The 15,123-nt window shown below is 41.2% G+C and overlaps 1 protein-coding gene across 3 annotated transcripts in view; it reads left to right on the forward strand.

The window, feature by feature from the left end:
* TBC1D4 (TBC1 domain family member 4) overlaps positions 1-15,123 on the forward strand; it is a 166,280-nt gene that overhangs the window by 21,077 nt on the left and 130,080 nt on the right. The window contains exon 1 of one of the 3 annotated variants that reach the window (XM_075918886.2): positions 13,895-14,034. The exons of the other annotated variants lie outside the window; for them this stretch is intronic. Within the exon in view, the coding sequence (XP_075775001.1) occupies positions 13,975-14,034 (60 nt within the window). The 5' untranslated portion in view covers positions 13,895-13,974. Of the gene's footprint in view, positions 1-13,894; positions 14,035-15,123 lie in introns of those variants that run through there. 3 annotated transcript variants of the gene reach the window in all.

A 15,123-nucleotide genomic window follows, 5' to 3' on the forward strand; every position in this document is an offset into this window, starting at 1 on the left:
AGCCCTTGCTGCCTGCTGGCTCTCAGCTAGTAGGGCCTTTTCCCCATCCCATTTCTAGCTGGCACTGGCTGCAGTGGTTGGTGAGTGAATGCAGGTGCTAGTCGGTGTCTGGTTACATGTCACCTCTGCTGTCCCCCTGTTAGTCCTTTATGTGCTTTCCCTCTAGCTATCCTCCCCTGCTTTGCTGCACTGCTGCTCCTCAGTACCCTGTACTCTCCGCCTGGCAGGGCACATCCTACTCAGCGCTGCACGGAGAACCAGCCCCTGGTTGGAGAACTGAGCTCACTAACAGCCTGGGTGGCAGGCTCCTTTCTTCTCCCCACTGCCTCTAGCTGAGTCAGTGTACCTGGAAAGCCCAAGACCCTCTGGCCTGAGCACTGCCCCTCAGCTAAGCTCTGGAGTAGCAGGAGAGGGGAGAAATTTCTAGCCTGTTCACACCCTGAATATGCAAGCTGCACATCAGCCCCATGCGGCAGAGGCTTAGTACCCTCTTCACCCTCTCGGTTTCCAGCTCTGGATCCTGCTCCATACACAAGAGTGCTTCACTCTCATGAGCAGTGTTCCCTCTAAGCTGCAAGGCAGTACAGCTTCACAGGTGAGTAATCAGCCCCGCCCAGTCAGAGGCTCAGGGCTCCTTGTAGAGAGCTGATTGACTGGTCAGGGCTTATTAATCACCTGTGAGCTTAGAAGGACCACTGCTCATGAGCCACCTTTCTGGCTGGGTTCACTGATGCTCCTGCCCTCAGGATCCTGAGCCCTGGTACACAATGCATCCTTAGGGCTTAACCCCTTCCTGCCCACATTGTAGCCAGGGACAGGAGGAGGCTGAGTTATCTTGGTGGCCAGCAGCAGCTTGGAGATGTTAGTTGCCTTGTGAGTCTGTGGGCAGGAAGTAACAAGCTGTTTCCAGCCATTTTGGGGGGAAGCAGAGGAAGAGATGAGCTTGGCTAGATCATCCCTTCTCTTCTTCTCCTCTCTATCTGGAAGCAGCTCCCATCCATACCTTTTTCCACAATGCCAAAAGGCTGCTGCTGGGTACATTCTAGTAAGAACCCTGGCAGAAATCTGGGGAGGGGACATGTGATCCTATATTTCCCCCACCTACATGTTGGCCCACGAAGACACTGTGTCAGGTACTAGGAGAGGTGGGTACATTCTGGGAGTCCAGCTAGGCATGGAGGTGTGCCAGGCAGGAAGACTTGGGTCAGTCAGTCACAACCCCCACCCCACATGGAGAGAGGTGGATGGGAGTGTGTGAATGTTTGTCACCCCTCCTCATTGGATCCCTAAAGCCTTAAAGATAAGGTAAATACAAATAATCCAATTACATAGTGTTTCTTCTTAACAGGAGCTCAGTCAATATGTTAATTTGATGTTTGATTGCCATTTAACTCACTTGAATATGAGTAATTTTACCACGTGTCACATATTCAGCCTAGGGAAATATGGTCACCATACTCAAGGCCCCACACATTGCTTCCATAGAGTGGAGAGGAGTACCCACTGGTGGGAGAGTATGGGTATGAGGGCATCTGGATACACGGGGAGTTGTGCAGATGGTGGAGCAGTTCTTTGTACACGGATCCTTCCCCTTGCAGCTGAGAAGCGAAGGGTGTAGGAAGTGGGGTCGGGATTGAGGAGAGTTTTGCAGAACTTTCTGCAGCTGGGAGAGACATCTGGGGGTGGGGTCTGACTCAGCCCCAGATGCTGTGCAAGGAAAGAAGACGTCCTGTCCTCTGCAGCCCAGCTGGTACTAGTAGCTGAGCCCACCACTAGGTCTTCCCCACGCTCCACCAACTCACCTCTCTGCTGGCTGCCCTGAGCACCCAAAACATACTGCTAGGTATGCAAACGTATTGCATGATTACTCTTGTGGCTTCCATTTGCTTTCCTGTCAGAAAGTCACTTTTCAGTGGGGAAGCAGGGAAATCCATGGGAGACACATTCAGCATATGCAGAGTGGTGCAGAATTCCCCCAGGAGTAAACTGTGTGAAAGCAAGGTATGTAAACATTCTTTGGATAAAGAAGAGGTGGGGGTAAAATGTCTTTGCATACTTCATTCAAAGTTAACACTTCCTAAGAGGAACAGAAAAAAGGGAATAAAAGCCCATTTTTTTTCATTCAAGAGGCAAAGCCTTTCAGTACTGGGACTCCCAGCTGCCAATAGCGATGTAAAGGACTAGTCAGCTAGTGATGCATCTACTTGCTTTCCCCCTCTTGCTGCCTCTATCAGAGAGAGGCAGCAAGCGGGCGGAGGGGGAGAGCAGGAGCCAGTGCTGGGGGCAGCTGGCTTAAAAGCTGGTTCCCCCCAGCATCATCTCTGTGGGGGGCAGAGGAGGTAGAGGCACAGTGAAAAACGGACTGAAGCAGTCACTGCTTGCACCATTTCTGCTGCGATTCTGCTTTTGAAATGTACAAGCGCTCCAGTGGACATTGTACATTTCAAAAGCAGAAACTGCTGGCTCCATGCTCTCTGTGGGGCTTCCTTTTGAAATATACAAGAGCCTGGCAGGGCTCTTCACATCAAGCATTACTGTACATATTTTTTTCTGAAATGGCAGAGCTATTGAATTTTACGTGCTGGTAGGTTTACTAAACAATGCATTCCTATGATGCACTGGTCGTGGTAATTTAACTCTTAAGACAAAGTAAATATATTAAATGCAATTTTGGATTAATTAAATGCAATAAGTGGACTTATCACTTACATTATGAGCTTCATTTTACACCCTTCCAATGTGACTAAAGTTTTCCATCTTTATGGGATCAGAAAGGAAGAGATTTTTTTTAGTATATTTTAAAATATAAAACAAGTTATATAGTTTTAATCCCCTAGATTTTAATTTAAATACTTACTAAAAAGCAGGGATGGGTGTGAATGTATAAATTCTATGCACGTACTGTATATATGATAGATTCTTTGTGAGTAAGCCAATCTGTCTGCATGTATGCCTGTCTGTTCAATAACTCCTCCTAAACAGTAAGACCTACAACCACCAAATTTCGTATGCAGCTTCCTCTTATAATGTGATTTGGTTTTTTTCACAACATAGAAAGGGGGGTGGCTGCTAGCAGGGACAGTAGTACTGTGTAATGACTGCTGGAGGGGGGCAGCAAGGAGCCAGCTAGGGAGATTGGGACAGCTATAATCCCATTGGGGCAGCATGGGTGGAGGCAAATTTTCTGCACAGCCCCTGCCAGTTCCTGCACTCCCCATACCCACAGCTCCTTGCCCTGAGCCCCTCCTTACCTCTAACCTGAGTCCTTCACCCACGCACACACCCTCATACCCTTTGCCCCGAATCCCTCCTCATTCTCAAAATCTGATTTCTGCACCCTCACACACCTCCAAGCTCCTGCCCTGACTCCACAAATCCAGCCCCCTGACCTGAAGGACCTGAATAATAACAGCTCCATCTTCTAGTATACTTATATATTTTGAAAAATGAAATTTAGTCCTCTTGTGAAAGGAGCCGGACTGCCAGATCTTAAAGCCTCCATTTATCCACAACACAGGTTAACATAGGTAGCAGCTGTGTAAAGTATCTAATGTAAACTTGTTTCAGTTCAGACATTGGGTGATCACCTGGGGTAGTGAGAGGACAAGTCATCTGCACATTCAGTCTTTTTCCTACTTAAAGTTTTGGCAGCATGTGAAGTGGGTACATGTCCTCTATCAAGTGTGAGTCTTGCCATTATTTTTTGCACAAATTATAGTACAGTCAAAATCTTAACAGCTTTCATTTACTAGTAGCTAGGGCTGAATTTGAACTATGAATAGATAAAATGGTTCATTTTTACTTGCTAGTTCTGAGTGAGTGGATTTCTAATGCAATATTTAGACTTTAGTTTGAAAAGCATGAATAATCCATTTGTCTACAGCTGCACAGATTAAAATTCCCCAGTTACTATAGTTTGAAAACAGAGCTTATAACTGCAGTCAGTGTTAAAATACACACAGCTGACTCCTGAAGTACACATTATACAATAGACCACAGCCCATTTTGGAGTGGGGCTTTAAAAAAAAAACAACTAAATATTGCATGGTTTACCCAAAAGCAATAATTAAGCTATTCAGGTCTTTGAGTGACGTTTCTTACAAAACTATACAATTTGACATCGAACCATGCCTAAAAGAGTCACAATGAAACTAATAAAACAAACATTCAGAGTTGAAATTGAAGTTCATTTCCTCCCATCAGGTATTCCTAGGTTGCACAACAAAATCTGGAGACCAGCATCATAAAGGATGAAATTTCAGCCATTCTCCTTTTAGGGAGACACTATGATTCTGTTGCTGAATCTTTGCAGCTATATCACATAAGTGGGACATATTTAGTTTTTATATTCCACTATTGTATGGGATTGCATTATTCTGAAATTCAGCAAGGAATATTCTGAATACTTGCATTACAGCAATTGCTGCTCCTTATATATAGAGACGATTACTGAAATTGCATTTCCAATATTAATCTAAAGAATAAAGAGAGTACTAATAATCAAGAATAGATTAATTATATTTATTCAATTCATTAAGTAGCATATTGATGTGCTACATAATTTTTGAGATGTTGGAAACTCTTTCAGTGTAGGTCAGTAGTTCTCAAACTTTCTGGCCGGTGGCCCACCGTGCTCAATGCACATCTTTCCGTGCACCACCAGCAAACCACCCATGATGATAAAGTGGCTGCAGGAGGGAGTAATGGTGGCATCTGGCTGGAGGTAGGTGGAGGAGCAGACTGGGGGTGGAGATTGCGGTGGGAGATTGGGTACAGGGGTGGGCTAAGCGTGGGGAGGTCTGGCAGGAAGATGGGGTGTAGGGAAGATGGGGTGTAGGTGTGGGTGGGGGATCCTGATGGAAGGAGGGGAAACACTTCCTTTGCTCTGTGCCTCCCACCACTCCCGGGCACTGCCCCCTGCTGCTTCCATTGGCCATGATTCCAGTCAATGGGAGCAGTTGGGAAAGCCTCCAAGCGAGTGGTTTCCTTTGCTGCCGCTCCCCCTTCTTCCAGTTGGGGGAACCACTGTCTCCCCCCCCAAAGTTGGAGCGCTATCACCAATCTCTCATTTCAAAGGGTGGAGGGAGCCTTGCGGGCTGTATATGGCCTGCAGGGGGAAGGAAGTAGCTCCCCCAGCCATGGTGGGGGAGTGGCAGTGCAGAAAACCACTCACTGGGAAACTTTTCCTGCTGCTCCTATTGGCTGGAATCACAGCCAATAGAAGCAACGGAGGGTGGTGCCTGGGAACACCAGTGTATGCTCCCTTCTGCGGGGGTAAGAGGGCAAGCCATGAGCCCACCTTTGAGTCAGTCACGGATACTAGTGGTCCTCAGACCACGCTTTGAGAACCACTGGTGTAGGGAAAACTTCAGTCTCCCAAGTTTCAAATTACAGAAGCTTGTTGAGTGATTCAATGTATTTCTAAAACTAACAACTCGTTATAAGCTGTCATTTGAGTAATGGTTGGGACAAAGAATTAGGCTATTTCATGGAAGAGCAGTAGTTTGATAGGACCTTTTCTAAATTTACTGATATTTTTAGTGAATCTGATTTAGCTGCCAGTAAGTATCATTTACCTATGTACAAAGTACCATTCTTTTCTCTTAATGCATTAGTCCAAGAGGTGAATGACTCTGCATATGAAAAAAATCTCCAGAAAACCCATATAGAAAAACAAAAACCAACCAACCAAGAAAAGTTCCAAAGTTTCCTCTTCAGAATTAGAGAAACAGGGTTCCCAAAATGTCCTTGCTTTATGATTAAGAAAAGCCAACCTCAATCTTGAAAAGAAGGAATCAAAAGAAGTCCCAAATTCCTTTTTAGAGGGATTTTTTAAAAATAATAAATAAATAAACCCTACATTTCACCTTTTAGGATTTCTCTGTGGTCTGTCTTGACTTTATTGTGGCTTCTAGCAGTGGACAGCTTGTCTTTTAGGAATTTTTGAAAGGGGCAGACTGATGGGCTCCATCTGACTTTGGTCCCTGTCCATTAGCCATATGTTCCATACCAACTGAGAGTTATTGATTCTTCTAATTCCAAGGCAGCTATGTATTTATGGCCATCAATAAATATTGAAAACATATTTTCAGATCACCAATTTCAGATCATCATGTTGTATAGTTTTTCATAATTATTTCACTCTATGTTGCCTCCCTTCTGAAATATACATATTTATCTTGTTTGCTTCTGGTGGATATTGTAATTATTGATTATTGGCACCAAATCTGAATAAAATAATTTAAAAGAAAATGGGACAATTTTAGTACTTCCATTACTAATAAAGCCTTAAATGTTTGAAGAATATTCTAAGCAGCAAGTATGAACAATGAGATCAGTATTGCATAATTTCACTCCCTCTTCTTTTGTTCTCTTCAGAAAGGAGCTTCTATTTAAGCTCTTTCTTGGTGTTACTCCTGACACTGGTTCATTGCATGCTAAGAAGTCTGAGTGAGAAATCAACAACTATGGACCTGCACGTTAGGGACCGTATTGTGGGATGGAGAATCCGTTGGTTGTGTACAGGCTGAACCTCTGTAATACGGTACTTCCTGGTCCAGCAACACCTGTCATCTGGCAGGACCATGGATGTTCCAGGATGAGAGAGTCCCAGTCAAGGGCTGGCAGCTGCCACCTGCTGGCCTGCCCAGTGTGCCGCATCTGGGCAGCCAGGTACAACCCAGCAGGACTTCCTGGTGGGGCCAAGAGCCCAGGGTGCTGGGCTGCCCGGCATAACAGGGAAGACGGTGCAGGGAAGAGACCAGATGGGATGGGGTGGGGGAACCGGCAGGGCAGCAGCAAGGCTGGTGGCTGCTAGCAGGAGAGCCAGATATGACCTCCCCTGGTCCAGAAAAGTTCCTCATCCTGGACCAGTTAGGCCCCAAGGGTGCTAGATCAGGGAGATCCAACCTGTAGTTATTTTTCCTGAAATTCCTTTTCATTCTGCATGTTGTGTATTCAAGTGTTTATAAACATTCTATTTACTCTGAAGAGTTTCCAACAGTTGGTTTTCAGTTCTGTTTCTTAAGGGCTCCTGAATCAGCTGTGAAGATCTGCTGTTGACTAAAAGTTGGCACATAAGGCCTACTTCCAAGATGAGGAATATTTTTAAAAATTGCATTGGTGTTTAATTATTTTTAGTACTGAGATTTCATCTGGCTCATTACAATGATTTGAGGAAAAATTAAAAAAATCCTTCACCACCTTTATTGTTCATGTCTGTCGATAACATAGCAACAATTAAGATGATGAATAGAAATAAATGCTTAGAAATGACAAGCTTGTCATGGTATATCTTTAGAATAAAACTTCTTTGGGCATGAAGTGTGCATTTGTTTTATTAAATCACATTCCAGAGAACTCCATGTGAGTGGATTACTGTGCAGTCACTGGGTTTCAGAACATGTGCGGGAGACCCATCAAATACAACTAACTCATCATAGTATTCTACCCAGGTGGTACCTTTTGGTTTTAAGATTAACAGGCATAATAGTTTGGTACATAAGAAATGCTGGAAATTGCTCAATCATTAGTGACAATTTGTGTAAAATTTTTGTGGAATATGACAAATTTCAGTATAAAAAAAGGGGTTAAGTGTGGATGTATTGCTATGGTTAGACATGTAAACATCCATTAATTAGGAAATTTAAAGAGAAAATACTGATAAGCTCACAAAAAAGTCATTTATTGGAATACTCTTTCAGATATTCCAAAAATCCAGAGGTTGGTTGATTTTTCTTTTCAGTTTTGATGTGCATTGTGGTGGCTTGCTATGTACTCTGTCAGGATCAGGAACCCATTGTAAACTCCAGTATACTTCAAAATAAGAAGCATTACATGTCTATAAATAATAAGAGGGGAAAAAAGGAAGTGAAAAAGGATAACAGTAATAATAAATATAACTGTTGAAATGATGTCATGTCAAATGAAACTTACTCTTCCCCGACTCTCCAGCACTAACAATAAGCTTACAATAGGTTATTGGTCAACAAGTGCACTTATTTCTTCAGAAATTAGAAGTATTAGGAATAAATACAGAGAATGTCATTTTAAAAAAACTGTTTGACTTATCTCTGATAAACAACCACACTTTTTTTAAATAAGCAAAACAGTTTTTAAGCAGTAGTCTCAAATTAGTAAATTTGATCAAGGAGAACAATCACTGCTTGGGAGTGGGGGAAAAAAAACCTCAGATCAAACAATCCTCCCTTGACCAAAAGTGTGAATCTATGATAAAGGATTAAAATGAAAGTACTTCCTCATCATAGCTGCAAGTTAGCTACATGATTCTGCGACGTTTATTTTGTGTCCATGTGGTGCTTAAAAGACAAATGCTAGCAGGATCAAAATTTGGTCCACCTTTTTCATATTACCAGAACATGTATAAGTTCATGTAACTTATGGTTTCTTCAACATATCTGTGTTTTTGCCTAAAAAGTCTCAAGGAGACATGCAAACCAAAGAAGATTTCCTTTTTTTCAAAATTCTCCCTGCTTGAGATTAAATGTTTGCTTAATCAGTTTTTGGCCGTAAGAGTTCAAAAGTTTAACAGAATTTTTAATAATTTATTAAAACTGGTACAACTTTTATGCATTGGGTACAGATCTCTTCCCCTCTCATTTACTTGGTTTTCACTTGCCATTTCACACCCATCAGAACATCTTGCCACCTAGACAAGACCTAAGCGAAATAAATTTAAGGAATGACAGAAAGGCTTTTTAAATGAAAGAAGTACAAATGGAAATAAACCCAGTATGCAAGATGATTCTGGTAAAATAATTCCATTCCAGTTATTTATACTTAGTCTGCTTCTATCTTTAGCTATGTGCTGCAACTTAAGTTCCTGACACACAATACTTTAGAAATATCAAGTTGATATTAGTTCCTGGAAAAATAACAGGTAACTATATTTAAACTGACAATTAAAGGGAAATGAATTTATGAATTTTTGTCTATTTTTTTCAGACAAATCAACACTTTGTGTTTGCTGAAAATGCTTATTATTCTCTGTACTCTCCCCCTTTAAATGCTGAGGTGAATATCCTTTAATACAAAACTTTAATTTTTAAATAAACTCTGTGCTCCTAAAACGGTGCTGCTGATTTCAGTTTCTAGCACTCTGTCCAGAGAATCAGTCAAATGGCAGGAGCTGTATCAGCTTTCCTACATTATGCCATAATACCTCAAACCTGACCTAGACTTTCCTTCAGTCCTTCGTCTCTGATTTGAAAGTAAGCGGAAAAGGAAAGAGTGAATGTGATGTAAATATTTATCCACAAGAAACTTGACTGAGGATCTTGTTTCGGATAGATGAGTGAATAGGCAGCAGAAGAGAATTACTGTATCCTGCCTAGCCTGGGCCAGATTCAGGCAACGGAGCTAGAGAGAGTATGGCTTTTTCAGGTCCCAGTGCCCATGACATCCACTCTCTGAATGAATAAGTTCTTACAGTGGTAGCCTGACCACAATGGCTTGAAATTTGCAGCGTGTTATATTGCTGGCAGATATGCAAATCACTGCAATATCTAAATTAATTATTTAAACCACAAACTTAAAACACTACTTTTATACAATAGCACCTCACATTTAAGAGTTCATAAATATTTAAAACATTACAAATATGTATAATACAAATTATGCTGACAGGAGGGATTCTCCAGTCCATGTACATAATTCACTTCCCCAAGAAGCAGTACCTAGGTTCAAGAGAAGGCTTCTTCCATCGACTTTGCTCTGTCTGGTAGGGGTTAGATTGCCTTACTTATGCTGCTTGAGTGTAGATTTTTTCACACACACACAGTCCTAGTGATGTAGTTTAATCAATATTATTTGTAGTGTAAACCTACGGAACTTAATGTGCTTTAAATACAACGTAGCCTGAAAACAGGAATTTTTGCTTCATATTTTTACTGAACAGGGAGGATTTAACCTAGTCCAAGTCTAACATCAGTTGAGAGTGATCAGGCTATAGCCCACAAGGGTCTAGGATAGCGGTGGGCAAAAGGGCCTCCGCAGGCCGGATCCGGCCCACTAAATGGGTTGATTCAGCCCGCAAAGGAGTGCAGCTCCCCTGCCCCCAGGCCCTGATTAGCCTGGGGGCAGGAGGAGTGTGCAAAGTTTCTTCTGCCCTACCCCCACCTTGCAAGGAGCACGTGGCACTTAGAAGTGCCGCACTGTCTTGGCAGGGCAGGAAGAGGCTTCGAACACTACTCTGCCCCCAGCCTAATCAGGGCCTGGGGGCGGAGGGAGTGCGCACAGTTTCCTCCGCCCTGCCCTGCTCTGCACTGCAAGGAGTGCATGGCACTTAGAAGCACTGTGTGCTCCTGCCAGGGCGGGAGGAGGCTTTGTGTGCTCTACTGCCCCCAAGGTTCTGGTTGGCCTGAGGATGTGGAAGCATGGGAAGTCTCCTCCCACTGCCAGGGACATGGGTGCTTACTGGGAAAGGGGGGTGTCAAAGGGGCTCTGCCATCCCCAGACCAATCATCCTGGCCCTGCTCCTTCTGTTTGAGGCTCTGCCCCTTCTGGTGCAGCCCGGGGCCACTTTCAAAAATTATTGCCCACCCCTGCTCTAGGAGTTCTATTGCAGGCCCTAAACTACTAGCTCTCTCAGATGAAAAAGACTTGATCAGTGTGACCTTAGTTAACAACTACAGGACACTGATAGAAAGAGTTGGCTTACATGATATTCCAGAGCCCCAACTCACAACTGCTCAATGTCGGGGATCATGGAAACCTGAAAGTGTGGTTTTACTTTGGAAGACATGACCATGGAAAAATAGCACCATGTCAATCAACTGATCTGCTCCCTTTGTGTATTCAAAACTGTATATGCTTACTTAGTGACAAAAAATGTGCTTTTAAAAAGAAATTTCCAGTTATCCAACAAAGAGCCAAAAAAGCTGTGGGAAAGTAAATTGGAGTCAGTTCTACCCCACTGATCAGCAGAATTAGCTGAATTCAAATAGCAACACCTAGTCCTACTCTATTTACACCTGTTTGTCTTCATTTGCAATGCTTTTCATGCTCTGTCCCCACTTTCCAGATTCTCTCATGCATTACCAAGCTGTTGATGATCACCTTGTACCACTGATTAAATTTTCAAACAACAACCTTCATGCTTTCTCCCACATTGTTCCACATGCTTGGGATGTGCTTCCTATAAACATCTGTAAAGCTGCCTCATTATCCTCCTTCAAAACTCTCCTTTACTATACCTACAAAAACTTGGCAATAGTTGGCTGCTGAGATCACAGCCTATTATGCTTACCAATATTGTCTCAGACGACTCTTCTAGCTCAATGCATCTGTCCTAGTATACTGAGATACTCATCTCTTTAGGTCAGGGACTGACTTTTTTCTTCCTTTTTGTAGAGCCCATAGGGACAATTGGGTCCTGCACCATTACTAGGGCTCCTAGGTGCTATAATGGTAACTGGGGGCTATATAGTTACAAGTGAAAGCAGAAGCTTGCATGCAGATTTTTCTTTTTAATAAAAATGTAAAAGCCAGGAACGGCACAACTGGATGTTTAAATCCTAGATTGAGTTTGCAGGACTAACAATAGGAAATAACATCTTGACTTTTAAGATTAGTACACTCCATATTGACATTACGGAAAGTCCAATTCATGCTGCCATTTTTACAGAGCCATTTTGCCCACCCCTGCTTTAAAAGCATCTGTACATACATAGTGCAATGATATTAATGACCACCATGCTTCTGGCTTTCCTTTAAGATCTTACATGACCCTCCCTTTATAGATAAATTCTATAAAAGCAATCTGTTGTACGTATGAGCTTGTCAGGCCTGGTAGGAGCTGCTGTTCTAGAACAGTGAATCTACCCATTGCCTGTTGGCATTGAGAGAATTGGGTTCACAAGCTCATTGCAGGATCCCACCCTAAGGTGGATCTTTCAATAGTCAAAAGAACATGACAGTAACTAGATGGAGCAAAAATGAGAGATAACAAAAAGCCTTCTCCCTTTTTTGGTAGGAATCACAGCCACATGATTTTCTTCTAAATTGATTCTCTCAATTTCAGAAACTTCTGTATAAAATTGACTCAGACAAGGACCAGAGCTATCCTTAGAGTTAGTGTAGGACATGGAAACTTAAATTTCTGTGTGAAGTGTTGAAGCTGCAACCTATCTTTTTTGATTGAAAGTGGTTAACATCTTTCCATCTCTTGCTTAATGTGAAGAATAAAGTTATTTAGGAAAGCAAAATATTTTTTCATAGACTTGCACCAATTTCCATTGTCTCAGACAGTGTTGTTGGACTCAACATTTTCAAAAAATCGAAACTAGTATTTAGTATTATTTTTAAAAGCCTGACTTCAACATAATTTTGCTTATATACACTTAATTTACCTTAAAAAATTTAACAACCCTGTTCCATTGTTGTACCATTTCCAAAAGTCAGATTTTTCTATATAACATTTTTGTAAAATAGTGATCAGACTTTAGGCCTGGTTCTCTCTTCATGCCTACAGTGTCCATTTTTATTTCCTAACCAATGACCATACAAATATAAGTATAAATCGGCGATCCCTATTTTCTGAGACTGAAGTCAAGATAAGACACTTGAAATTATTAGAACCACTCATGGTAGTAAAATTGAGCATGCACCTGTTTGCATAATTGAGGTCTTATGTATCAGGGTGGGGATTAAATTAATTGGTCTAAATAACAATGTGACTTTTGGAAAAAGGCCAACTGGAGGTATTTAACTTGACGTGGAAGTTTATAGAATCAGCTGAGTCTTTTCATTATGTATAAATTTACATAGTGCAATTATTACAGGCACAAGACAGTGCTTGAAACAGTACCAATAAATCATATTAAATCAACAAACACTGATGATAGTACCTTTAAAGAAGTAATTCTTCAGCTGGGTCATATAAAAGAAAAAATTTAAGACAACCCCTTCCCTGGAGAGAACCCAAATTAAAAAGTCTGGAGCCAAAGGGCTCCAAGGACAAGCCAAAACAGTGCAGAACCAATGTAAGCCTATATAGAATGTTACAAATCAAGTCTCATGAGATACTAGCCAAAAGAACAAAATATTGGATTACCTGGAAAAAAAAAGTTAAAGAAACTCAGTGTCAGTAGAGGCTTTTTAGAAAAGTTTATCAAACAGAGACACTGAGTTCTTGTAACCTTGATTGTAGAAGCTGGAAGCAGTTTAAGGTGATATGGTGAAATAAGACAAGCCATAAAGGACCAGAGCATGCACACCATTTCTTACAGATGAACAAGTATAATTCAGAGTTTAGACACACTCATTCTTAAAGGTAGTAGTAAAAATTGGTAGTTTTAGTTTTGAAGTAGAGACTTATCTTTAGGACAGTCACCCCTATCAGTAGTTGTAATCCATCTCCAGGACAATGGTAGGCCCTTTTCCTTCAGATTATTTCTTGCAATAAAGATAAGTAGTTTACTGTATCAAGGTACTAGATAGTCTCTCCACACAAATCTGAGGAAGCCAAGTCAGTTTTCATGTGCAGTCAGCCAAGCATTAAGAAAAAAAACCCAGTAAAATCTAGAAAGCAACTATGATTTTGTGGTTTTCTAACAATTATGAAGATTAATATACAAGTGATAAGCTTTTAGGTCAGAGCAAGAAATGAAGGAAAGCTATATACAGCAAATGTAAAAATACATAGCATACAGGAAGAAAAAAATCATAGCAAAATAACTTTAAGGAACTCCCTCTTCATAAGTCTTTCTTTAAAACAAGACATCAGTTTCTCCTATTTCAGGTACTACTGGTAAATTCTGCTGTGAGATTTGCTTCCTGGTTATATATATATATATATATATATATATATATATATATATATAGGACCCTAGCTCCACCTCTTTTAGGGTCTGCCCACTACCAGGGATCCTGTAGAAGACAATGGAGAACCTACTAGGCATGCTCTGTAGAAGTAACCTTCTTTAAGAAGGAGGTTGTCTACATGTATAGATACTGATGTCTAAGATGGAAGCTTATGCTATATTTCAATCTATAACCAGAAAAAGAAGAGCTAAAGTAAGTTTTTAAATACATTTGCTCTGGTATCCTATATTTGAGTATGATACTTGTAAAGCTACTAGAGATAATACAAATTGCGGGGGAAACTTACCGGTGTGATAGTCATCAAATATTTATAAAGTGTTCTACTTGTTGGCAAATTACCTCCAAAACTGTTCTTGTGACTTTATCAATCACAGCCGATAAAGAATACTACCTCACTGTAGCTTTATTTTCACATATATGCATCCCTCCTCACAAGAAATTTTAAAAGCACCTGACAACAAAAACATATCCAAAATCTTATTTTGTTAGCTGTGAAGTCGCCCCCCCCCCCCCCCCCCCCCCCCCCCCCCCGGAAAATAAAATGCAGATCTAATTTTAACTTCTAGCTTTGGAGGTTCAATGCGTTGTCCTTTTTTTTCTCTTTAAATAAAAACACAAAATAGCTGACTATTGGGGAAAATGTGTCCTTACACTTCATCTTGTTAATTTCAGTGGGCTTTTCCCTTCTTTTTGTACCATTTGACTTTTTTTTTTTTAAATAGAGAGCTAAATTATTTGAAATGATTAAGGAATTTAACATCTAAGATGCTCCTACCTTTTTCTAAGAACAAACTTTTTAAAAATGTCTTTCTTTGGCTGTCTGATTATCTCTCTATCCATTTCTCTATATGGATTTTCAGCCTCTTCTCATTTTAGTGTTCTCCCATACCAGTTAGTCTGAAAGATGTTATTCATGATTTAATTCTCTTCTATTGTAATGGTTGCTACAAATCTCTGTTACTTACTCCTCTCTTTTCTTCACAACACTGACTTTTCCTTTGGAGGAGTAAACTGAGAAGCTGTTTCCTTCAGAGCTTGTTTGTGCTACTTCTTCAACAGTCACTCTAGCTAGCTGAAAGCTAGCTCCAGGGGTAAAAACTATGTGCATTGCCTCTGCCTAATTCTGACAACTCTCCCATTACTGGTGCAAACAGCAGGGATCAAACTCAGCTGTGGTTATGAGCAGCCACTACATATTTTCTCTACTCCTCTCATCTGACTCAGTCTTTTTGGTATTTGAGCCATATTTCATGCAAAGCTCTTAAAGAGCTTTGTAAACAA

This window comes from Pelodiscus sinensis, chromosome 1 (assembly GCF_052426305.1).
Source record: "Pelodiscus sinensis isolate ZL-2025 chromosome 1, ASM5242630v1, whole genome shotgun sequence".
NCBI lineage: Eukaryota > Metazoa > Chordata > Testudines > Trionychidae > Pelodiscus > Pelodiscus sinensis.